Below are 25,320 nucleotides of genomic sequence, written 5' to 3' on the forward strand. Positions count from 1 at the left end.
GTTTTCGTTTTTGTTTTCATTTTGTTTTTCTATTTTGACTCTTCCTTGCTTCTCTAGCTTCTTAATTTCCCTAATTTATTCCCCATCTCCTGGCTTCCTCTCTCACCCCTCTCTTCTGCTTGAGCCCTGGAGAAAGATCTGGAAGGCTACTTCTAGGCTGATTTACTTCTAACAAGCAGTGTGACCACAGCCAAGTCACAAGCTCCCTGCATTTCAAATTCCTCCCCTGTAAAAAGAGGGTAATGATCCCCCTTCAGACTCCTTCCCAGAACTTCTTAGAAAAAGATACAGTGGGATGGCAATAACAATGGGAAGGGCTGTCATTGTTGACACTTCTTACGTATCAGGTACATTATATACACCATCTCACTTAATACCCAGAGCATTCTATACGGACGATAGGAGTTATATTCTACCTTTTTACCTGCCGAGGGGGAAACTGAGACTCCAAATGGTCATATGGCTTACCCAAGATTACACAACAGAACCTGTATTCAAACCAAGGTCTTTGTCATGGTCTTTTCATGGCATCCTGATATGAGAGGACACTCATAAAAATGCTTGGAATATACACAGTGCCATTACAATGCAAGGTATGACAGTCGTACTATAACACAGACAGCTGATTGCTGACCCTTCTTTGTTTCCTTTTCCCAATGCTCGGTGAAAGAATTCCTCTAACAAAGATGAAGACCATGCGAGAAACCCTCAGGGAAAAAAACTTGCTGACAAACTTCCTGTTGAAGAACAATGGCAACTGGTCCCAGAAATTGGGCAACAGGTCCCAGAATGTCGCCTATTACCCGAAAATGACTCTTCATCCCCTGAGGAACTACCTGGATGTGAGTGTGTTGGGTAGATGGCACTCTACAGCGCCCCCGTGGTGCTCTGGCCTGGCACTGGGGTTCATCTGGAGGCGCCAGGCGGTGTGGTGGGGCTAGGGCTCCTGCAGGAAGCAGAAACACTGGGGAATACGGACCCCATTCCCAGAGAAGAGGGCACTCTCATCCTCAACTCTTGGTCGGTGGTAACTGGGCTCGGCAATGACCAGGTGGCAGGTAAACACCTATTTCTTGCCAAAGATATGTCATTAGTTTGAGGGAGATTGTTCCTCCTGAACTAAGTGAGCCACTGAGTTACAGATGAAAGGTGAGCCGTGTCTGATCGAAAGATAAAGCCAACTGCAAATCAAGATTGAAACCCCAGGCAGACAAAGTTCAGCCTCCGCAGATCCAAGGACACCAGTAAAAAGTTACTGAGCCCCTATGGCCTGTGACGCCATAAAAATCTAACACTATGGTTATTGTTATTGATTTTAGAAAAGGTCTCGTCTCTTCCTCAAGAATGCATAGGACAGCCTGAGTGATAGGCAAAGAGTAAATACATGTCAAATAAAAGGGCCAGCAGCGTGGTGGTGATAGGACATGGTCTGAGTTCAGAGGAGGTGGCCTGGGGTGACCTAGGAGGGCCAACTGGAGAAAGAAACAGGCTGGGCCTTAAAGGGGGGACTGGAGAGCTTCTCAAATGAACGCACCAGGACTCGCCTGGAGGCCAGTGCTTAAGACTCTGCGCTCCCACTGCAGGGGGACCGGGTTCGATCCCTGGTCAGGGAACTAAGAGCCCGCATGGAGGAAAAGAAAGAAAAAAATCAAATGAAGGCACCGGTGTGAGCAGAGGCTGTGAGGTGGGGCGGTTGGAAAGTGATCTCAGGAGACACGGGACACCTCGAGGGAAGCAGTACTCTGGGAATCCAGGGCGGCCAGGGCAGCCAGGTCTGACCACCCCACCCCTCCCCGGCCCCTGTAGCTAGCCTATGTCGGCAACATCACCATTGGAACGCCCCCTCAGCAGTTCAGGGTCGTCTTTGACACCGGCTCAGCTGACCTGTGGGTGCCCTCCATCTACTGCTACAGTCGCCCCTGCCGTGAGTACCTGCCCCCCCGCCCATCTTGTACTCCCCCTCCCACCCCTTTCTCTGTCCTTAGCACCTGACGGACACACATCTCTTGTGTTCGCAGGTACACACAAGCTCTTCAACCCTCACACGTCCACCACCTTCCGGCTCTGGGGCCGGTCCATCGACCTCATCTACGGCTCCGGGAGGATCATTGGATTTCTGGGCTACGACACTGTTCGGGTAACTGGAAACCAGAAGCCGAGTCAGGGCTGGCCCTGGGAGCAACCGCAGCTTACAAAACAGATGCAGGCCCAACTGGGAGGGCCCGTCTTTCCCAAAGTCCCCTAGTGGCTGGCCGCCCACCCCACAGTGTTGTGTCCCTGGGGAGACAGTGTCCCTGCTGACACACAAACTCCCAGAAGGGCTGACCCAGAGAGTGGCTTGAGGTGTGGGTTTGCAGCTCCTTTGCCCATGAGCAGCTCAAGGTTCCTTTTGTGGGAGCAGGGAGAGAGGGGAAAAAAGCACCCACTCTTATATCCTCAGGCTGTGCCAGGTACTTTCACGGTAATAACTCGTTTACTCCTGCAGCAACCCCACATAGCAAGTGCTATGATTAGATTAGCTCCACTAGACAGATGAGGGAACCGAGGTACAGAAAGCCAGGGCCTTGCCAAGGTCAGGCATCAGGTAAACGGTGGAGCTGGGCTGGCCAGTCAGGATTCATCAGGTGTGTGGTACTTGGGGAGAGGATAAAACTGATCTTGGGCGGTTGCGGGGAACTGAGGGCTTCGGGAAACCAGACAGGGAAAGCAGGGGGCCACAGATGTGGGAAGGGCCTGATAAATTGGGGTCCACGAGAGGGGGCCTTTGAGAGCCTAGTGAAAACTACAGCCTGCATCCCCCAAAGGGCCTGAGTTCTCTCTCTCTCTCTCTCTCTCTCTCTCTCACACACACAAACACACATGCACATGCACACACACATCCCCAAAGCGTGTTTCCCAGGCAGAATTTTCATAAGCACCCTGGCAGCGACATTGTAAAATGGGCTTCTGTCTTTCTGGGCGGATGCAAATTCCACGATGCACTGCGACGAATTCAGTCCATTTCTGTCATCGGATCACAGTGATGGCAAAGAGAAGACTATCCTGCTCTCTACTCATTCTGTCCTCCAGTCGGAACCATTTGGTCCTGTTGAGTCCCTGTTTTTCCACCTGCATAGGAAGCATGAGGCCAATTTCGCTCACTTCACATGGTGTTTGCAGGATGGGCAGGTGTTGGTTAAAAGCCACAGCCCAGCACAAATGGAACCCAAATTCCAGTCGCAGCTTGGTCTAACTATCTGAGGTCAACACAGGGCACAGCCAGGCCGCAGTTCTTCTCTGCGGTGCTCATGGCATCTCCATCCCAGCCCAGTCCCAGCCCCCCTTCCCAAACCTTTATGTGGGAACACTCCCCTCTCCCACAGATCGGGAAACTTATTGACATGGGCCAGCCATTTGGCCTGAGCAAGTTACAGTTTGGGATGGAAGATGCACCCTTTGATGGCATCCTGGGCTTGGGCTACCCCAGCCTCGCCACCCAAGGGACCACCCCCGTCTTCGACACCCTGAGGAAACGAAGCCTCATTCCTCAGTCTGTCTTTGCCTTCTACTTGAGCAGGTAAGTCCGAACCGCACAAGCCCTCTCTCTAAGTCAGCTGTAAGATGCTTTCAGTTGCATGAAAAGTTGTAGCCCAGCTGATTCAGAAGTTTCCTGAGAGACAGTCTAGCCCGGGATAACTATGGCCCCAGGGCCACATCTGGCCCTGCCACTGGTTTTTGTAAATAAAGTTTTATGAGAACACAAGCATGCTCATGGGCTCAGGGGCAGCAGCTTGGTCCAGGGAGTGTGAAGGGAAGAGGGAGAGCAGTGGAAGATACCAGGATACAGGTTGGAGGAAAAGGCAACAGGATGTGCTGATGGATTTCATATGGGAGGAAGGAGAGGGATGGTGGGAATGTTTCCTCCTCACTAACATTTTACCCGGATCTCAGAAGCAGCTACACAATTCGCAGGTGCCAGCGCGAAATGAAAACGTGGGACCTCTTGTTCAAAAAGTATTAGGAGGGGGTTCCCTGGTGGCGCAGTGGTTGGGAGTCCGCCTGCCGATGCAGGGGACGCGGGTTCGTGACCTGGTCCGGGAGGATCCCACATGCCACGGAGCGGCTGGGCCCGTGAGCCATGGCCGCTGAGCCTGCACGTCCGGAGCCTGTGCTCCGCTACGGGAGAGGCCACAGCAGTGAGAGGCCCGCGTACCGCAAAAAAAAAAAAAAGTATTAGGAATTTCAAGACAGGGATAGCAGAGGCTCAGGGCCCTGCTGAGTGTGAGGCCCCATGGGTGGCACAGGTCACACACGCTGGTGAAGCCAACCCTGGGTGAGCCTGAGCCCACACCCTTGGCGCCCTCGAGCCTCGGCTTTTCTGAACAATGACAGGCTAGGCGAGGGGGCAGCCAGACCCCTCCGGCACGGTGTCCTCTGAGGGTATCTCTGAGCACTCTGGTTGCTGGAGGGGACCGGGCCCTCTTCAGAAGGGTGGGTGGTCGGAGCCCAGACAGGCTGCCCAGCTTCGAACCCCTTCTGTGCCACTCACTAGTCAGTGACCCACCTCGGACAGGTCCTCAATCCCTCCGGGCCTCAATTTCCGTCTCTGTAAAATGGGGACCCTAATAGTGCCAAGGATGGGTGGAGAAGCACAGCCCTCAGACAGTGCCTGCCGTTATTCTCCTACAACGAGCCCTCCCTCTTCCTTCTCTCCTCAGCCAGAAGGAGAACGGCAGCATTGTGATGTTAGGCGGGGTGGACCACAGATACCATAAAGGAAAGCTCCAGTGGATACCAGTGTCCCGACCCCACTACTGGCAGATAACCATGAACCGGTAAGCCCCTCCCTCTGAGGGCCACCCCAAGTGATGCTGCCACACGTGCACACGGACACATGCAGACACACAAAGAAACGCACAGACGCACAGTCACACACACAGACATACGCTCCACCCCCAAAGACACACGTGTAAGCACACGCACAGGCACACAGACACACACAAAAACACAAACAGACATACGCTCCACCCCCAAAGACACACGTGTAAGCACACGCACAGGCACACAGATACACACAAAAACACACACAAATACACACACCACCCATGGGTTCATAATCACCCCAGGCCCCTGACCAGGGCTCTGACCAGGGTCCTGAACAGGGTTCAGAGAGACGTGTGCAGCCCAAGAGGGCTGCACCCACCACGCTGGAAGGCAGGGAGCACGGTTTGAAGACCCTGAAGTGCAGTGAAAAGAGGATGAGGGAGGATTTCACCAGCCTGAACAGGGTTGTGATAAGTTGACCAACTGTCTAGGGCTACCCGGGACCCAGGGAGCTCTCACTACACAAAACTACCAGTTTCAAAACAGGGAAAGTCCTGGACAAACCAGGAAAACTGGTTTCCTTAGGGAGAAACTCCCCAGCAGTGGAGAGAGGTTGGCTGCATTCTTGAGACCTGAAAGCAACTCATACAAAGAGACACTCGCCCCACCCATAGCCACCCCTCATCCCGGGCACACAGTGGGGCAGGGGCTGTGACAGAGAGAATCAGGAAGCCGGGATCCAGGAGTGGCCTGAGAACAAGGGGCAATAATTGACGGGATTCTCAGTGATGCCCTCAGACAAAAGCTTCCGTGTCCTTTGGAGGACCCTGGGCTAGCTCAGGCATCGCCTGGCCGGGGGCCTCAGTTTCTGAGCTGTGTGAGTGGGCCATGCTGGGAGACAACCTCTCCCAGGGCAGCCAGTGTCTCCGACACCCCTACTCTCAGCATCTGCTGCCCCGGAGAACCTCCATCTTCACTGTGTGGGTTGACCCGTTATCGGTCACACAGCACATACAGGGCTCTGGTTGTTCCTTATCCTCTTTTTCATTCATTCATTCATTCAACAAACATACATTGTGCATCCGCTGTGTGCTAGGCACTTGAGAGAGGCACTGAGGCTACAACTTGCCCTTACATCTAGTAAGGCAGACGTACATGAAACGAGTCACACACATAATAATGAATTTCCAATTCGGTACATGCTAGAAATGAGGAAGAGACTACAGAGAGTGACCAAGACAGGAGCCTGATCTAGTCTGGGGGGGAGGACTTTCCTGAAAAAGAGACAAGTAAGCTGGAACCTGGAAGATGAGGAGAAATTAGCTAGACAAAGGGGATGGGGGTCTTCTAGGAAGGGCGACCAGCACGTGCCAAGGCCCTGAGGCACCAAAGAGCCTGATGCACTCAGGAGCTGAAAGGCAGTCAGCGAAGGTTAGGCGACCAGAGCAAAGGCAAACAGAGGCAGGGCGTGAGCTGAAGGGAGACAGTCAGGGAGGGGGGCGGTCATGGGGGGAGACTTCACAGTGATCCTGGTGTCCACTCTGTCCCACTGTCTCCCAGCATCACCATAAACGGTGTGGCTTTTGGTTGTTTCCGCGGCTGCCAGGCCATTGTGGATACCGGGACCTCGTTCCTATTTGGCCCAACTAGAGTGATCACCGCCATCCGAAGGCTCATCGGCGCCCGCCTTGTCGATAACGAGGTGAAGGGTCACGCCACAGGGTCACTCCGGGGCTCTCCACGCACCAGGGATCACCTGGGCCAACCTCTCTCCCTCTTTCTCTAACAGTATGCGGTTTCATGTAGCTATGTGGCTCGCCTGCCTACAATCATCTTCAGAATCAACGGCAACGACTACCCAGTGCCCCCTCAAGCCTACATCAGAAAGGTGAAGGGCCAACCCTGGTGGAATTGCAGGAACCCTTGGGCTCCTGCTTGCAGGAGGGGGCCCTCTGCAGGGCAAGCCACACCATTGCAGATGCCACGGAGCCCCTGTGGCTGGGCCAGTGCCTCCCACAAAAACAACCACTTGAGAGTAAGGGGCAGTCTGGGACTTCCATCATCCTGAAATAAATGGAACACTACCCCGTGCTGGCCTGGTGCGAGGCACAAGGAGAAGGGAACACTAAGGGCCTCTGCCCTCAAGGAGTTTCAGTTCAACCTGAGCCCTCAGATAGATGAACACGGAAAGTCAGCTCTAGCAATCCCTGCAATAGGCCAAGGGACAAGTGGGGTGGGTGGCCACAGTCTCAGTGTGTTGTCCCACCATAATGGTTAATGGTCTCCCTCCCACCTCAAAGGTGTCCTGCTTTGGATGACAAATTACATGGCGACCCTCGTCCTCGCCTGCGACTTCTCTTGCTAAGCCCCAGTTCCCACTCTGTGAGTTGGGGTACCAGACCCCTCTGTGGGGAGGCTGCATGCTCCCGTGAATTAAGGGTGCACAGTGACCGCACGGCCCTTGCACAGGGTTGAGGCTTAATGCCAGCTCCCTATGGGAGTTCAGAGGAGGCTGATGCCCTCAAAGAAGGCTTTGAGGAAGAAACGGAATTTCAGCCATTCTACCCCCAGCCTCATGGAGGAACGAGGAGGCCTGCATGGGTCCAGGAGAATCTACACTGGACCCCGTGCAAATGGCACCCCCGGGGGCTGAGCCGAGGGGTGCCGGGCGCAGATTAGAGTGGTGAGGGCTGTACACAAGGGGAGCACCTGGGTGAGTCACCCAACCCGGCCTGGAGTGGCCAGGGAGGGCAAGCGTGGGGCCAGGAAGCCTTCCTAGAGGGGCTGAGCGCAGTCTCTGAGAACGGGTCGTGGGGAAGAGGGAGAAGCAAAGGCATTCCCTGCAGAGGAAACGGCGAGCAGGGTCAGAAGGAAGGAGGGGAACTACAGGCCATCCTTGCTCTTGTTTAACATTTATTCAAGTATAGTTGATATACAGTGTTGTGTTAATTTCTGCTGTACAGCAAACTGACTCTGTTATACGTGTGTTTGTATCCTTTTTCTTCTTCTTTTCCACTAGTTGATCACGGGAGCTTGAATAGAGCTCCCTGGGCTCTACAGCAGGGCCTTGTCGTTCACCCATCCTCTCTATAGTGCTTTGCATCTGCTCATCCCAAACTCCCGTCCTCCCCTCCCCCAGCCCCTCTCCCTCATGGCAACCACATGCCTTGGCCGCTCTTGATCTTGGATGGGCACCCCACTTCCGCAGCTGCTGAGAGAGCCACTTGGTTCTTACCAAAGGAGGGAGATAAAACCGAGAAGCTGCCGGCTCCGGATGCCGAGAGGGTGGCAGGTAAGGGCTCAGGCTGACTGCTGTGCATTTCGTCTCCCCCAGAGCCTTCGGGGCCAATGCCTCAGCACCTTGGCAGGGGGCACAGAGAACATGAGCCGCTCGGAGACCTGGATCCTGGGCGACGTCTTCCTGAGGCTGTATTTCTCGGTTTACGATCGGGGAAACAACAGGGTTGGCCTGGCTCCCGCAGTGTAAAGGCTGGGGTCGCTTCAGCAGTCAGGCCCCCTCCAAACACACACTCACTCACACGTAGGGCACTCCCACCCAGGGATGGCGGGGGACTGTGGTGCTCTGCAAAGCCCCATTCTCAGCAAAGAATAAAAGTTTCCATTCTCAACGGTGCTAAGACAAATGGGTGCCTCTCTTTGGGTCGGGGAGGTGCATCATGATCGGGCAGGATCTGAACCACAAGTGAGAGGAGCCCAACTCCAAGTGGCTTCAAGGAAAGGGGAGACTTACTGGAAGGACACTGGGGATCCGGGACACAGGAACCACAGCAGAGGCGAAGATCTCAGTGACTGGACCCAAGAAATCAGAAGCCATCAGCTCCCTCTTTCTCTCCCTCACTCTTTCCCGTCTCTCATCTTTGATTCTCTTAGCCTGACAACTTTCTTCCCTCACACTTCTACACATATGTCCCTATCGCGTCTAATCCCTAAGGAAGAAAGCTCAGAAAAACCTCAGGATACCAAGGAGGGCTCTGATTGGGCCACCTCAGATCACATGTCCAGCCCTGGAGCAACCATCCTGGCGGGGGGCTTGGGGGTACTATGATTGGCTTTATCACGTGGCCCTGCCCAACGTGATTGACAGTCTCCTCCAGCACCACGTGACTGCAGCTGGGGCGAGCCAGCCCCCAAGGAAGTGTCCGCGAGTGTTCTAGACAGTGGAAGAGTTTGTGATGGCCCCCACCAACTCCGCCCCCTCCTCTTTCAGAGGGATGGTAACGGGTAATAAAAATACCTTCTACCCTTCCCATCTCACAGGACCTTTGGCAGTGGCCTGCTCCAGGGGGGTTCTGGGTGAGGCCCTTCAAGCTGAGATGGTTCCCGTTTGTCCCCCCACCCCAGTCACCAGCTCTCTGCCACCCACACCTGCAGTGTCCTTTCCAGTCCCACTTCCCAAGTGATGGGCCGTGTGGATCCCTGAGCCATGCCCACCCCTCCAGGGCCCAGCATGCTCCTTCCCTTGGCCTCCAAGGCTGCTGGCGAGGATGCCACGCATGTAAAGGGGCCCCAGGGTGCACTAAGCCTTCAGCGTTTCTGAGCTTCCTCCAGGGGCAGAGCTACAAACCACTGGTTCGAGCTGCCATGGTTTGGCACATTTGGAGTGGAAGCATCACTTCTTCCCACCTGGAAGCAGAGGTCCAGGCTGGGGACAGCAGGGGTCAGAGGTGGAGGGAGACCCACATGAGAGAAGGAGCAGGGAAGAATAAACAAGGTGGAAAACACACCCCACGCAATGCACGGTATGGGCCTTTACTCGGGCAAGACAAATCAGCGAAAGGGAAGACGCCCTTCCTTCCTCATCTCTCCATTCAGGACAAATTTACTGAGCACCTACTATGTGCCAGGTGCTGGGGTGGACCCCAGGGATAGAGGGCTGGGTTAGGAACCCACCACCGATTCGTGGAGACACATAAAGAGACAACCCCCAATGGGGAGGGCCAGATGGAGAAAGCAACACAGGTGTGGGTAGGGGGCCAGAGGAGTGAGGGGCTTCCTCTTCAGGGACCAGGGAAAGGCTGCAGTCGGGCGAGAGGGGGGCATTCACTTCAGTCTTGTCACCCCACCCTGAAACACACCCCTAAGCCTTGCAGTTACCTTCTCTGTGCACACCTGCCGTGTGTCCACGGTTCCGTGCGCCTGGTCCCTCTGGGGTGGCCGTGGATTACGATCGGCTTGAGGGGGGTGAAAGAGGACTGGTTGCAGAGCTGACAAGGGGAAAAGGTGAGAGCAGAAATGGCATTTTTTTTAAAACAGTAAATATCATGCACTGGGCTTAATGGAGACTCAAGTGAACAGTTTGTCAAACTCATTTTCCAAGTGGTCTTCATGGAACCATAAGCAATGTCTCTGTTGGGGAGAAACTACCAATAAGAGTAAGAATAATAGCTCTGGTTAATTACATATGCATTTCACTGTCTCCCCATGAGCCCCTGCGGGGCATGACCCCCATTGTACAGATGAAGGAAGTCTCCTCCAATCTTGTGGCTCCAGTAGTGGTTACAGGCACATCGTAGGCCCTCAGTAAATACATGTTGAATAAATGAATGGATGAATTAGTAGATGCCTCCACTAGAACGCACTGCTGCATCATGTCGGGACACATACGGTGTCAGCGTGGCTTACTGCCGTAATATCAAGCAGAAAGAGTCAGGCTTTGCCTCCCTAGATGAGCCTAAGGCCAGGGCTGGAGCTGTGTCGGTTAATGAGCCCACTGTTCCTGAGGCTCTATATTTGTAGCCTGTGCTACCAACATGAGGAGAAATTCTGATCTCCATCAACTTTTTTTTTTTTTTGACCAAGCTGCATGGCATGTGGCATCTTAGTTCCCTGACAATGGATCAAACCCACATTGCCTGCATTGGAATCGTGGACTCTTAACCACTGAACCGCCAAGGGAAGTCCCAAAGTCTGATCTTCGAATCAACAATCTTCCCCCACCTTCCACTTTTATCCTTTACCCAATGCAGACCAAAGAGATTTATAGCCACCGGTGAGAGAAAAGGTAGAAAAAACAGGGAAAGATAGATCCTAAACACTTCTTGAAAGACTGTAAGTTGGTACAATCTTTTTGGAATGACTTGTTCTTAAACTATGTATAGTCTTGTCCCAGTAATTTTGCTTCTAAGGTTTATGCTAAAGCGATGATCAGAAGGACCCGCAAACATAAATAAGCAGGAAGTAGTCCTCAGAGTCTCCTCCAAAAGGGAAAGTCTGGGACATCTCAGGCCCAGTAAACATAAAGTGTCCACAGCATAGAAAGGTCATCATGCAACCAACCGCCTTAAAATTGTGTTTCAGCAGAACATTTAATGTTATGAGAAATCATTCCAATATGACATTGAGAGAAAAGAACAGAATACAAAACAGCATGATCCCAGGTTTGCTAAGCACACGGAAGACAGTGCAGCGTACTCGCCAGGCATGTACATCCTGGAGCTTTTCTGCCTGGGTTCAAATCCCATCTCTGACCCTTACCAATCATGTGACCTTGGTAAGTTCATCTCTGGACATCAGTTTCCTATTCTGTAAATTTGGGATAAGCTCAGTTCCTCCCTCACTAATCATCAAGAAAATGCAAATCAAATGACAATGAGATACCATCTCCCATCAGTTAGGATGGTCATTATCAAAAAACAAAAGATGACAAGTGTTGAAGAGGATGTGGAACCCTGTACACTGTTGGCGGGCATGTAAAATGGTGTAGCCGCTGGAAAACAGAATGGAGGTTCCTCAAAACCTTAAAAAGAGAATTACTATTTGATCCAGCAATCCCACTTCTGGGTATGTATCCAAAAAATTCACACCATGATCTCAAAGGGGTATTTGTCCTGTCTTGTACCTTGCAACATCATTCACAATAGCCAAGATGCAGAAACAACTTAGCTCCATCAACAGTTGAATGGATAAAGGAAATGTGGTAGAGACATAGAATGGAATATTATTCGGCCTTTCAAAATATATATTTATTATTTATTTGGCTGTGCCGGGTCTTTGTTGCGGCACTCGGGATCCTCAGTTGCGGCATGCAGGATCTTTAGCTGCATCATGCGAACTCTTAGTTGTGGCATGTGGGACCTAGGTCCTTGACCAGGGATCAAACCCAGGCCCCCTGCATTGGGAGCCCGGAGTCTTATACACTGCGCCACCAGGGAAGTCCGGTCATGGTTTTTTATATATTTAATTTTGTTTCAGTCGATTTGATGTGATGCTAAAATTGTCCCATTTCGGCCTTTTTACATGGATTCCTAAACTTTTTGTCCAGCCCCCGGTGGTCTTTGAAGGCCCTCACCTTTCTGGTCCTTCAAGATTCCCAGGCTTATCTTGTGCATTTCTTGGCCCAGCCCTGACGTCAACCATCTCTTCAAGAATCTCTGTATCTTCTGGTGGGAAAGGGTGTTCAGAGGCCACAGGCTAGGCCTCAGGATAGTCACTAAGTCCCTGTTATCAAGTTGCCATTGCTTCTAGGCTTTTCAGTGGTCAGACCCAGAAAGTAGAGATTTTCTTTAAAAAAAAAAAAGAAAATAATTAATTGGTACAAACTTATACTTCCAATTCAAGTTTTCAGACCGCAGGGTTTTACTGAAGCTTTTTGTTTCATACGTAAACATCTTTCCTCTCTTCCACTGGAAGTCGTGCTTCATGACAACATTAGCATTAGTTACTTACTTGCGTTAACCTGTAACATACATAAGATACTCTCAAAGTAACAGTAGCAACATCACCAACAATAAGGTGCTGGATATAGTTTCAGATTTCTTTGGTTTTTGGTTTTGGGTTTGGTTTTGGAGGGAGGATGTGTTTGTGTGTCTGTCTTTGTTCTTAGAAGATATCCCACTCTGAATGTAGGTCAAAGTTCTGCATTTTAAAGCCACTTAAGTGATGTTTTGTTGTGTGCGGCTGGGTCACCAACTTGGTAGAATTAGGCTCATTTGTCTTAGTTCTCAATTTCCACAGATGTGTTTATCTCTTCTTTGATTCTGGAACACATGTACATGGTTGCAAAGTCAAACTATAAGACGAAAAATCACACTTGTGTCCCTGCCCCTCCCCCATAAATTACAATTATTTTCCTTTAGTTTTTGGCTTATTCTTCCACTCTTTCTTATTGAAAATAGACATATACACGTATGTAAAAGTAACAAACTAGAAGCACTTTTCCGGTTCCTCTTTTATAAAAACTAAACAGTACACCCTGAAGATCTCACCCTCCATGCCTCCCTCCATCTGCATCATGCCCAGTTGTTCGGATGCCCTGTGCCTTATTCAACACTCCCCCATGGATGGTCACTACAGGGGAGTTTCTAACTTCTGCTTTTACAAACAGTGTTGCAGTGAATGGCTTGTACATATGTCTTTTTGTATTTTTGCCAGTGTATCTTTGGGATAGATCCCTAGAAGTAGAATTGCTGAGCTAAATGGTATAGTGTGTGTCACTTGCTAGTTGCCGTCAGATACCCTGCGTAGGGACTGAAACGCCAAAACTGAATTTTAACAACATTCAAAAACGAGTAGGAAGACGCAGCACCCAATCTATCACCCGCCTGGTGACCAGGCCAGCCTCCCGTTGTTCTACCCAAGGGACAGGCCTGGATAGATCTCACGCAGGAACACCCACGTCCTGGGAAGCCTGGAAGGAACCATAAAACTCCATCATCTTTACTTTGGCTGGAATAACAGTTTAACAGGTAGCCCTGTTCACCTCAGGCTGAGCAGGAGCTCTGAGTGGTCTCTTTTGTCTTCTTTGACTGATAAGACACTTAGAAGTTATTTCTTTGCATGCTTGGTTTGGTAGAGAAAATGTTTCAAGGCATGGACCCTAGTGGGGAATTATACCAGATGCTCAGCAAGTGGACATTATTAAATTCATTGGTTTATATGACCCTGGTAATCTTTCTTTACAAAAGGAAGGAAAATTAACATGGTTAAGATGCATTCGGTCTCTTACTCATTCGACCAACATGAATTGAACCCCCTCTCTGTCCCCTCTCTACTCCCACCTCTAGGCCAGAAACAAAAACCTGCACAGCCTGCAGGCTGAATCCAGCACACAGTTAGTTGTTTGAGGTTTGGCTCACACTATGTTTTTTGAAAAAAACAAACAAAATTGGTCGCTAACATTTAAAATCAGGGGATTTTACATAAATATCCAGACTTCTAACTTCTCTTGAAAACTTGCCAACCAGCCGCTGGTGGGAGCTGAGGAGCGACTGCCCCCAGTGGTAGGGCATGTGCTGCCCTGTGTCCCTGGTGCCCGCCCAGCCCTTCCATTCATTTCTCTTGCCTCCTGTGTCATGAGTTTGTGAGAGCTGCCCTAGACTGCTAGCCCCCTGAAGATAAGGACCTCCTGTGTCTTACTTGTTTTGACTTTACAGCATCTACCCCGGACCCTAGCACACAGGGTCCTCCGTGTATGTTTGTTGGACGATATAAAGTATCTTGTGGATGCATGCATCACATTTCTCTCAATAGTGAAGCTGTGCAATTGTAATACTACTCTAGCCCAGATCTTTGATGCAGATTGACATCCTAGGTGCCCCTGAACTGTGCCATCGGTCCCACTACATAAAGCCACTCGCATGTCACTGGGCTGCCCCTAAAGTCTTCACTTTGCCATTTGAACTCTTTTCCTCCGAGCGATCTCCTCTCCAGCTGAGGACAACAAGGCACGCCTCATGAAGTTGCTCGGACCACATGAGATCACGAATGTCAAGCATTGACTTTTATCACGTTGTTAGCAGTGTTTTATCTCCAACTTGGGACAGTCTCCCCACTCTTAGTTAATCCGTGCAGTTTAGTTTGGTTTTTCAGCCAAGCCCCAAGGAAGAGATTACAGTAGAAATCTCTGTATTCTGAGAATTTTCCAAGTCCACTCCCCACAGACACTGATGGAGGTAAAGATTGTATCGAGAGGTTCGTATTTCTAATCAGACCCATTAGTGGCCTAAAGGGGACAATTAGGGCATGTCAGAGCATATATAACTAGGAGCCCTTGGCCAGCACTGCATGCTCAGAACTCACTCTTTCCTGAGTACTTGGACCCAGAAAAGAAGCATGAAGTGGCTTGGGATCCTTGGGCTGGTAGCCCTCTCAGAGTGCCTAGTCATGTAAGTGCGGGGACTGTAAGTGGCATCATCTCTCTTTCTGGGGTCTTCCTTGTCCTCTTATTCTTCCACCCATCAGGCTTAGAAGGGAATGTAATCATTCCCTGACACTCTTGAAGTTCAACTCTCACTTATTGATGAGTACCGTGCCATGGGCAACATGGGGCCCAAGGGTCTTGGGGTAGGCCTACAGGGCTGCACAACTCTTGGGGTACCGTCACATCATGACCTATGTGAAAATGGCACTCCTTGGGATTGCTCAGTGCACAACCTGTGCAACTGTAAATGTGGTCCTATGAACAGCATTTCTCCTGTGATTGCTTCTAGGTATTCTCTCTGCTCTCTCTGCATTTCTGTGTATGTGTCTGTATCTTCATCTCTGTATCTCTCTCCTTTATCTCTCCATCCCCTTTGGATGTCTCTGTGCATGCAGAACTCTCTGAGTTTTCAGTTTTTTTGGTTTGTTTTGTTTTTTCTATTTTGATTCTTCCTTGCTTCTCTAGCTTCTTAATTTCCCTAATTTATTCCCCATCTCCTGGCTTCCTCTCTCACCCCTCTCTTCTGCTTGAGCCCTGGAGAAAGATCTGGAAGGCTACTTCTAGGCTGATTTACCTCTAACAAGCAGTGTGACCACAGCCAAGTCACAAACTCCCTGCATTTCAAATTCCTCCCCTGTAAAAAGAGGGTAATGATCCCCCTTCAGACTCCTTCCCAGAACTTCTTAGAAAAAGATACAGTGGGATGGCAATAGCAATGGGAAGGGCTGTCATTGTTGACACTTCTTACATATCAGGCACATTATATACATCATCTCACTTAATACCCAGAGCATTCTATACGGACGATAGGAGTTATATTCTACCTTTTTACCTACCGAGGTGGAAACTGAGACTCCAAATGGTCATATGGCTTACCCAAGATTACACAACAGAACCTGTATTCAAACCTAGGCATTTGCCATCGCCTTTGCATAGCGTCCTGATATGAGAGGACACTCATAAAAATGCTTGGAATATACACAGTGCCATTACAATGCAAGGTATGACAGTCGTACTATAACACAGACAGCTGATTGCTGACCCTTCTTTGTTTCCTTTTCCCAATGCTCGGTGAAAGAATCCCGCTAACAAAGATGAAGACCATGCGAGAAACCCTCAGGGAAAAAAACTTGCTGACAAACTTCCTGTTGAGGAACAATGACGACAGGTCCCAGAATGTCGCCCATGACCCAAAATTGTCTCTTCATCCCCTGAGGAACTACCTGGATGTGAGTGTGTTGGGTGGATGGCACTCTACAGCGCCCCCTGGTGCTCTGGCCTGGCACTGGGGTTCATCTGGAGGCGCCAGGCGGTGTGGTGGGGCTAGGGCTCCTGCAGGAAGCAGAAACACTGGGGAATACGGACCCCATTCCCAGAGAAGAGGGCACTCTCGTCCTCAACTCTTGGTCGGTGGTAACTGGGCTCGGCAATGCCCAGGTGGCAGGTAAACACCCATTTCTTGCCAAAGATATGTCATTAGTTTGAGGGAGATTGTTCCTCCTGAACTAAGTGAGCCACTGAGTTACAGATGAAAGGTGAGCCGTGTCTGATCGAAAGATAAAGCCAACTGCAAATCAAGATTGAAACCCCAGGCAGACAAAGTTCAGCCTCCGCAGATCCAAGGACACCAGTAAAAAGTTACTGAGCCCCTATGGCCTGTGACGCCATGAAAATCTAACACTATGGTTATTGTTATTGATTTTTAAAAAGGTCTCGTCTCTTCCTCAAGAATGCATAGGACAGCCTGAGTGATAGGCAAAGAGTAAATACATGTCAAATAAAAGCGTGGTGGTGATAGGACATGGTCTGAGTTCAGAGGAGGTGGCCTGGGGTGACCTAGGAGGGCCAACTGGAGAAAGAAACAGGCTGGGCCTTAAAGGGGGGACTGGAGAGCTTCTCAAATGAACGCACCAGGACTCGCCTGCAGGCCAGTGCTTAAGACTCTGCGCTCCCACTGCAGGGGGACCGGGTTCGATCCCTGGTCAGGGAACTAAGAGCCCGCATGGAGGAAAAGAAAGAAAAAAATCAAATGAAGGCACCGGTGTGAGCAGAGGCTGTGAGGTGGGGCGGTTGGAAAGTGATCTCAGGAGACACGGGACACCTCGAGGGAAGCAGTACTCTGGGAATCCAGGGCGGCCAGGGCAGCCAGGTCTGACCACCCCACCCCTCCCCGGCCCCTGTAGCTAGCCTATGTCGGCAACATCAGCATTGGAACGCCCCCTCAGCAGTTCAGGGTCGTCTTTGACACCGGCTCAGCTGACCTGTGGGTGCCCTCCATCTACTGCGACAGTGTCCCCTGCTGTGAGTACCTGCCCCCCCGCCCATCTTGTACTCCCCCTCCCACCCCCTTCTCCGTCCTTGGCACCTGACGGACACACATCTCTTGTGTCCGCAGATACACACAATGTCTTCAACCCTCACAAGTCCACCACCTTCCGGCTCTCGGGCTTCTCCGTCGACCTCACCTACGGCTCCGGGAGGATGGTTGGATTTCTTGGCTACGACACTGTTCGGGTAACTGGAAACCAGAAGCCGAGTCAGGGCTGGCCCTGGGAGCAACCGCAGCTTACAAAACAGATGCAGGCCCAACTGGGAGGGCCCGTCTTTCCCAAAGTCCCCTAGTGGCTGGCCGCCCACCCCACAGTGTTGTGTCCCTGGGGAGACAGTGTCCCTGCTGACACACAAACTCCCAGAAGGGCTGACCCAGAGAGTGGCTTGAGGTGTGGGTTTGCAGCTCCTTTGCCCATGAGCAGCTCAAGGTTCCTTTTGTGGGAGCAGGGAGAGAGGGGAAAAAAGCACCCACTCTTATATCCTCAGGCTGTGCCAGGTACTTTCACGGTAATAACTCGTTTACTCCTGCAGCAACCCCACATAGCAAGTGCTATGATTAGCTCCACTAGACAGATGAGGGAACCGAGGTACAGAAAGCCAGGGCCTTGCCAAGGTCAGGCATCAGGTAAACGGTGGAGCTGGGCTGGCCAGTCAGGATTCATCAGGTGTGCGGTACTTGGGGAGAGGATAAAACTGATCTTGGGCGGTTGCGGGGAACTGAGGGCTTCGGGAATCCAGACAGGGAAAGCAGGGGGCCACAGATGTGGGAAGGGCCTGATAAATGGGGGTCCACAAGAGGGGGCCTTTGAGAGCCTAGTGAAAACTATAGCCTGCATCCCCCAAAGGGCCTGAGTATTCTCTCTCTCTCTCACACACGCAGACGCACATCCCCAAAGCGTGTTTCCCAGGCAGAATTTTCATAAGCACCCTGGCAGCGACATTGTAAAATGGGCTTCTGTCTGCCTAGGCAGATGCAGAATCCACAATGCATTGCGATGAACTCAGTCCATTTCTGTCATCAGATCATAGTGACGCCGAAGAGAAGACTATCCTGCTCTCTACTCATTCTGTCCTCCAGTCGGAACCATTTGGTCCTGTTGAGTCCCTGTTTTTCCACCTGCACAGGAAGCATGTGGCCAATTTCGCTCACTTCACATGGTGTTTGCAGGATGGGCAGGTGTTGGTTAAAAGCCACAGCCCAGCACAAATGGAACCCAAATTCCAGTCGCAGCTTGGTCTAACTATCTGAGGTCAACACAGGGCACAGCCAGGCCACAGTTCTTCTCTGCGGTGCTCATGGCATCTCCATCCCAGCCCAGTCCCAGCCCCACTTCCCAAACCTTTATGTGGGAACACTCTCCTCTCCCACAGATCGGGAAACTTGTCGATGTCGTCCAGCCGTTTGCCCTGAGCAAGGCGCAGTTTGGGCTGGAGCATGCACCCTTTGATGGCATCCTGGGCTTGGGCTACCCCAGCCTCGCCATCCAAGGGACCACCCCTGTCTTCGACAACCTGAAGAGACGAGGCGTCATTTCTCAGTCTGTCTTTGCCTTCTACTTGAGCACGTAAGTCTGAACTGCACAAGCCCTCTCTCTAAGTCAGCTGTAAGATGCTTTCAGTTGCATGAAAAGTTGTAGCCCAGCTGATCCAGAAGTTTCCTGAGAGACAGTCTAGCCCGGGATAACTATGGCCCCAGGGCCACATCTGGCCCTGCCACTGGTTTTTGTAAATAAAGTTTTATGAGAACACAAGCATGCTCATGGGCTCAGGGGCAGCAGCTTGGTCCAGGGGGGTGTGAAGGGAAGAGGGAGAGCAGTGGAAGATATCAGGATACAGGTTGGAGGAAAAGGCAACAGGATGTGCTGATGGATTTCACATGGGAGGAAGGAGACGGATGGTGGGAATGTTTCCTCCTCACTAACATTTTACCAGGAGCCCAGAAGCAGCTACACAATTCGCAGGCGCCAGCACGAAATGAAAACGTGGGACCTCTTGTTCAAAAAGTATTAGGAGGGGGTTCCCTGGTGGCGAAGTGGCTGGGAGTCCGCCTGCCGATGCAGGGGACGCGGGTTCGTGCCCTGGTCCGGGAAGATCCCACATGCCACGGAGCGGTTGGGCCCGTGAGCCATGGCCGCTGAGCCTGCGCGTCCGGAGCCTGTGCTCCGCAATGGGAGAGGTCACAGCAGTGAGAGGCCCGCGTACCGCAAAAAATAAAAAAAGTATTAGGAATTTCAAGACAGGGATAGCAGAGGCTCAGGGCCCTGCTGAGTGTGAGGCCCCATGGGTGGCACAGGTCACACACGCTGGTGAAGCCAACCCTGGGTGAGCCTGAACCCACAACCTTGGTGCCCTCGGGCCTCGGCTTTTCTGAACAATGACAGGCTAGGCGAGGGGGCAGCCAGACCCCTCCGGCACGGTGTCCTCTGAGGGTATCTCTGAGCACTCTGGTTGCTGGAGGGGACCGGGCCCTCTTCGGAAGGGTGGGTGGTCGGAGCCCAGCCAGGCTGCCCAGCTTCGAACCCCTTCTGTGCCACTCACTAGTCGGTGACCCACCTCGGACAGGTCCTCAATCCCTCCGGGCCTCAATTTCCGTCTCTGTAAAATGGGGACCCTAATAGTGCCAAGGATGGGTAGAGAAGCACAGCCCTCAGACAGTGCCTGCTGTTATTCTCCTACAACGAGCCCTCCCTCTTCCTTCTCTCCTCAGCCAGAAGGAGAATGGCAGCATTGTGATGTTAGGCGGGGTGGACAACAGCTACCACAAAGGAAAGCTCCAGTGGATACCAGTGTCCCGACCCCACTACTGGCAGATAACCATGAACCGGTAAGCCCCTCCCTCTGAGGGCCACCCCAAGTGATGCTGCCACACGTGCACACGGACACATGCAGACACACAAAGAAACGCACAGACGCACAGTCACACACACAGACATACGCTCCACCCCCAAAGACACACGTGTAAACACACGCACAGGCACACAGACACACACAAAAACACACACAGATACACACACCACCCATGGGTTCATAATCACCCCAGGCCCCTGACCAGGGCTCTGACCAGGGTCCTGAACAGGGTTCAGAGAGACGTGTGCAGCCCAAGAGGGCTGCGCCCACCACGCTGGAAGGCAGGGAGCACGGTTTGAAGACCCTGAAGTGCAGTGAAAGAGGATGAGGGAGGATGTCACCAGCCTGAACAGGGTTGTGATAAGTTGACCAACTGTCTAGGGCTACCCGGGACCCAGGGAGCTCTCACTACACAAAACTACCAGTTTCAAAACAGGGAAAGTCCTGGACAAACCAGGAAAACTGGTTTCCTTAGGGAGAAACTCCCCAGCAGTGGAGAGAGGTTGGCTGCATTCTTGAGACCTGAAAGCAACTCATACAAAGAGACACTCGCCCCACCCATAGCCACCCCCCATCCCAGGCACACAGTGGGGCAGGGGCTGTGACAGAGAGAATCAGGAAGCCGGGATCCAGGAGTGGCCTGAGAACAAGGGGCAATGATTGACGGGATTCTCAGTGATGCCCTCAGACAAAAGCTTCCGTGTCCTTTGAAGGCCCCTGGGCTAGCTCAGGCATCGCCTGGCCGGGGGCCTCAGTGTCTGAGCTGTGTGAGTGGGCCATGCTGGGAGACAACCTCTCCCAGGGCAGCCTGTGTCTCCGACACCCCTACTCTCAGCATCTGCTGCCCCGGAGAACCTCCATCTTCACCGTGTGGGTTGACCCGTTATCGGTCACACAGCACATACAGGGCTCTGGTTGTTCCTCATCCACTTTTTCGTTCATTCATTCATTCAACAAACATACATTGTGCATCCGCTGTGTGCTAGGCACTTGAGAGAGGCACTGAGGCTACAACTTGCCCTTACATCTAGTAAGGCAGACGTACATGAAACGAGTCACACACATAATAATGAATTTCCACTTCGGTACATGCTAGAAATGAGGAAGAGACTACAGAGAGTGACCAGGACAGGAGCCTGATCTAGTCTGGGGGGGAGGACTTCCCTGAAAAAGAGACAAGTAAGCTGGAACCTGGAAGATGAGGAGAAATTAGCTAGACAAAGGGGATGGGGGTCTTCTAGGAAGGGCGAGCAGCACATGCCAAGGCCCTGAGGCACCAAAGAGCCTGATGCACTCAGGAGCTGAAAGGCAGTCAGCGAAGGTTAGGCGACCAGAGCAAAGGCAGAGGCAGGGCGTGAGCTGAAGGGAGACAGTCAGGGAGGGGGGCGGTCATGGGGGGAGACTTCACAGTGATCCTGGTGTCCACTCTGTCCCACTGTCTCCCAGCATCACCATAAACGGTGTGGCTTTTGGTTGTTGCCGTGGCTGCCAGGCCATTGTGGATACCGGGACCTCGTTCCTAGTTGGCCCAAGTAGAGTGATCACCGCCATCCGAAGGCTCATCGGCGCCCGCCTTGTCGATAACGAGGTGAAGGGTCACGCCACAGGGTCACTCCGGGGCTCTCCACGCACCAGGGATCACCTGGGTCAACCTCTCTCCCTCTTTCTCTAACAGTATGCGGTTTCATGTAGCTATGTGGCTCGCCTGCCTACAATCATCTTCAGAATCAACGGCAACGACTACCCAGTGCCCCCTCAAGCCTACATCAGAAAGGTGAAGGGCCAACCCTGGTGGAATTGCAGAAACCCTTGGGCTCCTGCTTGCAGGAGGGGGCCCTCTGCAGGGCAAGCCACACCATTGCAGATGCCACGGAGCCCCTGTGGCTGGGCCAGTGCCTCCCACAAAACCAACCACTTGAGAGTAAGGGGCAGTCTGGGACTTCCATCATCCTGAAATAAATGGAACACTACCCCGTGCTGGCCTGGTGCGAGGCACAAGGAGAAGGGAACACTAAGGGCCTCGGCCCCCAAAGAGCTTCTGTTCAACCTGAGCCCTCAGATAGATGAACACGGAAAGTCAGCTCTAGCAATCCCTGCAATAGGCCAAGGGACAAGTGGGGTGGGTGGCCACAGTCTCAGTGTGTTATCCCACCATAATGGCTAACGGTCTCCCTCCCACCTCGAAGGTGTCCTGGTTTGGATGACAAATTACATGGCGACCCTCGTCCTCGCCTGCGACTTCCCCTTGCTAAGCCCCAGTTCCCACTCTGTGAGTTGGGGTACCAGACCCCTCTGTGGGGAGGCTGCATGCTACCGTGAATTAAGGGTGCACAGTGACCGCACGGCCCTTGCACAGGGTTGAGGCTTAATGCCAGCTCCCTATGGGAGTTCAGAGGAGGCTGATGGCCTCAAAGAAGGAATTAGCGGAATTACAGGCCATTCTTGCTCTTGTTTGACATTTTATTCACGTATAGTTGATATACAGTGTTGTGTTAATTTCTGCTGTACAGCAAACTGACTCAGCTATACATGTGTTTGTATCCTTTTTCTTCTTCTTTTCCACTAGTTGATCACGGGAGCTTGAATAGAGCTCCCTGGGCTCTACAGCAGGGCCTTGTCGTTCACCCATCCTCTCTATAGTGCTTTGCATCTGCTCATCCCAAACTCCCGTCCTCCCCTCCCCCAGCCCCTCTCCCTCATGGCAACCACATGCCTTGGCCGCTCTTGGTCTTGGATGGGCACCCCACTTCCGCAGCTGCTGAGAGAGCCACTTGGTTCTTACCAAAGGAGGGAGATAAAACCGAGAAGCTGCCGGCTCCGGATGCCGAGAGGGTGGCAGGTAAGGGCTCAGGCTGACTGCTGTGCATTTCGTCTCCCCCAGAGCCTTCGGGGCCAATGCCTCAGCACCTTGGCAGCGGGCACAGAGAGCATGAGCCGCTCGGAGACCTGGATCCTGGGCGACGTCTTCCTGAGGCTGTATTTCTCGGTTTACGATCGGGGAAACAACAGGGTTGGCCTGGCTCCCGCAGTGTAAAGGCTGGGGTCGCTTCAGCAGTCAGGCCCCCTCCAAACACACACTCACTCACACGTAGGGCACTCCCACCCAGGGATGGCGGGGGACTGTGGTGCTCTGCAAAGCCCCATTCTCAGCAAAGAATAAAAGTTTCCATTCTCAACGGTGCTAATACAAATGGGTGCCTCTCTTTGGGTCGGGGAGGTGCATCATGATCGGGCAGGATCTGAACCACAAGTGAGAGGAGCCCAACTCCAAGTGGCTTCAAGGAAAGGGGAGACTTACTGGAAGGACACTGGGGATCCGGGACACAGGAACCACAGCAGAGGCGAAGATCTCAGTGACTGGACCCAAGGAATCAGAAGCCATCAGCTCCCTCTTTCTCTCCCTCACTCTTTCCCGTCTCTCATCTTTGATTCTCTTAGCCTGACAACTTTCTTCCCTCACACTTCTCCACATATATCCCTAACGCGTCTAATCCCTAAGGAAAGAAGCTCAGAAAAACCTCAGGATACCAAGGAGGGCTCTGATTGGGCCACCTCAGATCACGTGTCCAGCCCTGGAGCAACCATCCTGGCGGGGGGCTTGGGGGTACTATGATTGGCTTTACTTGATCACGTGGCCCTGCCCAACGTGATTGACAGTCTCCTCCAGCACCACGTGACTGCAGCTGGGGCGAGCCAGCCCCCAAGGAAGTGTCCGCGAGTGTTCTAGACAGTGGAAGAGTTTGTGATGGCCCCCACCAACTCCGCCCCCTCCTCTTTCAGAGGGATGGTAACGGGTAATAAAAATACCTTCTACCCTTCCCATCTCACAGGACCTTTGGCAGTGGCCTGCTCCAGGGGGGTTCTGGGTGAGGCCCTTCAAGCTGAGATGGTTCCCGTTTGTCCCCCCACCCCAGTCACCAGCTCTCTGCCACCCACACCTGCAGTGTCCTTTCCAGTCCCACTTCCCAAGTGATGGGCCGTGTGGATCCCTGAGCCATGCCCACCCCTCCAGGGCCCAGCATGCTCCTTCCCTTGGCCTCCAAGGCTGCTGGCGAGGATGCCACGCATGTAAAGGGGCCCCAGGGTGCACTAAGCCTTCAGCGTTTCTGAGCTTCCTCCAGGGGCAGAGCTACAAACCACTGGTTCGAGCTGCCATGGTTTGGCACATTTGGAGTGGAAGCATCACTTCTTCCCACCTGGAAGCAGAGGTCCAGGCTGGGGACAGCAGGGGTCAGAGGTGGAGGGAGACCCACATGAGAGAAGGAGCAGGGAAGAATAAACAAGGTGGAAAACACACCCCACGCAATGCACGGTATGGGCCTTTACTCGGGCAAGACAAATCAGCGAAAGGGACGACGCCCTTCCTTCCTCATCTCTCCATTCAGGACAAATTTACTGAGCACCTACTATGTGCCAGGTGCTGGGGTGGACCCCAGGGATAGAGGGCTGGGTTAGGAACCCACCACCGATTCATGGAGACACATAAAGAGACAACCCCCAATGGGGAGGGCCAGATGGAGAAAGCAACACAGGTGTGGGTAGGGGGCCAGAGGAGTGAGGGGCTTCCTCTTCAGGGACCAGGGAAAGGCTGCAGTCGGGCGAGAGGGGGGGCGTTCACTTCAGTCTTGTCACCCCACCCTGAAACACACCCCTAAGCCTTGCAGTTACCTTCTCTGTGCACACCTGCCGTGTGTCCACGGTTCCGTGCGCCTGGTCCCTCTGGGGTGGCCGTGGATTACGATCGGCTTGAGGGGGGTGAAAGAGGACTGGTTGCAGAGCTGACAAAGGGGGAAAAGGTGAGACCAGAAATGGCATTTTTTTTAAAACAGCAAATGTCATGCATGGGCTTAATGGAGACTCAAGTGAACAGTTTGTCAAACTCATTTTCCAAGTGGTCTTCATGGAACCATAAGCAATGTCTCTGTTGGGGAGAAACTACCAATAAGAGTAAGAATAATAGCTCTGGTTAATTACATATGCATTTCACTGTCTCCCCATGAGCCCCTGCGGGGCATGACCCCCATTGTACAGATGAAGGAAGTCTCCTCCAATCTTGTGGCTCCAGTAGTGGTTACAGGCACATCGTAGGCCCTCAGTAAATACATGTTGAATAAATGAATGGATGAATTAGTAGATGCCTCCACTAGAACGCACTGCTGCATCATGTCGGGACACATACG

At 52.3% G+C, this 25,320-nt stretch overlaps 2 protein-coding genes across 2 annotated transcripts; both read left to right on the plus strand.

The window, feature by feature from the left end:
* Positions 1-695: 695 nt before the first annotated feature.
* Positions 696-8,290, plus strand: LOC309965508 (pregnancy-associated glycoprotein 2-like; the record flags this gene model as incomplete). Its single annotated transcript, XM_082845022.1, has 8 exons — positions 696-842; positions 1,807-1,924; positions 2,019-2,137; positions 3,363-3,556; positions 4,698-4,814; positions 6,364-6,505; positions 6,593-6,691; positions 8,138-8,290. 8 exons carry the CDS (start codon positions 696-698, stop codon positions 8,288-8,290), a joined length of 1,089 nt encoding a protein of 362 aa, XP_082701148.1.
* Positions 8,291-16,065: 7,775 nt separating this feature from the next.
* LOC309965509 (pregnancy-associated glycoprotein 2-like) lies at positions 16,066-23,174 on the plus strand (the record flags this gene model as incomplete). Its single annotated transcript, XM_082845023.1, has 8 exons — positions 16,066-16,191; positions 17,146-17,263; positions 17,358-17,476; positions 18,665-18,858; positions 20,001-20,117; positions 21,587-21,728; positions 21,816-21,914; positions 23,022-23,174. 8 exons carry the CDS (start codon positions 16,066-16,068, stop codon positions 23,172-23,174), a joined length of 1,068 nt encoding a protein of 355 aa, XP_082701149.1.
* Between the last annotated feature and the right edge of the window lie 2,146 nt (positions 23,175-25,320).

Source organism: Leucopleurus acutus (genome assembly GCF_964270905.1).
Source record: "Leucopleurus acutus genome assembly, chromosome: 8".
Lineage (NCBI taxonomy): Eukaryota > Metazoa > Chordata > Mammalia > Artiodactyla > Delphinidae > Leucopleurus > Leucopleurus acutus.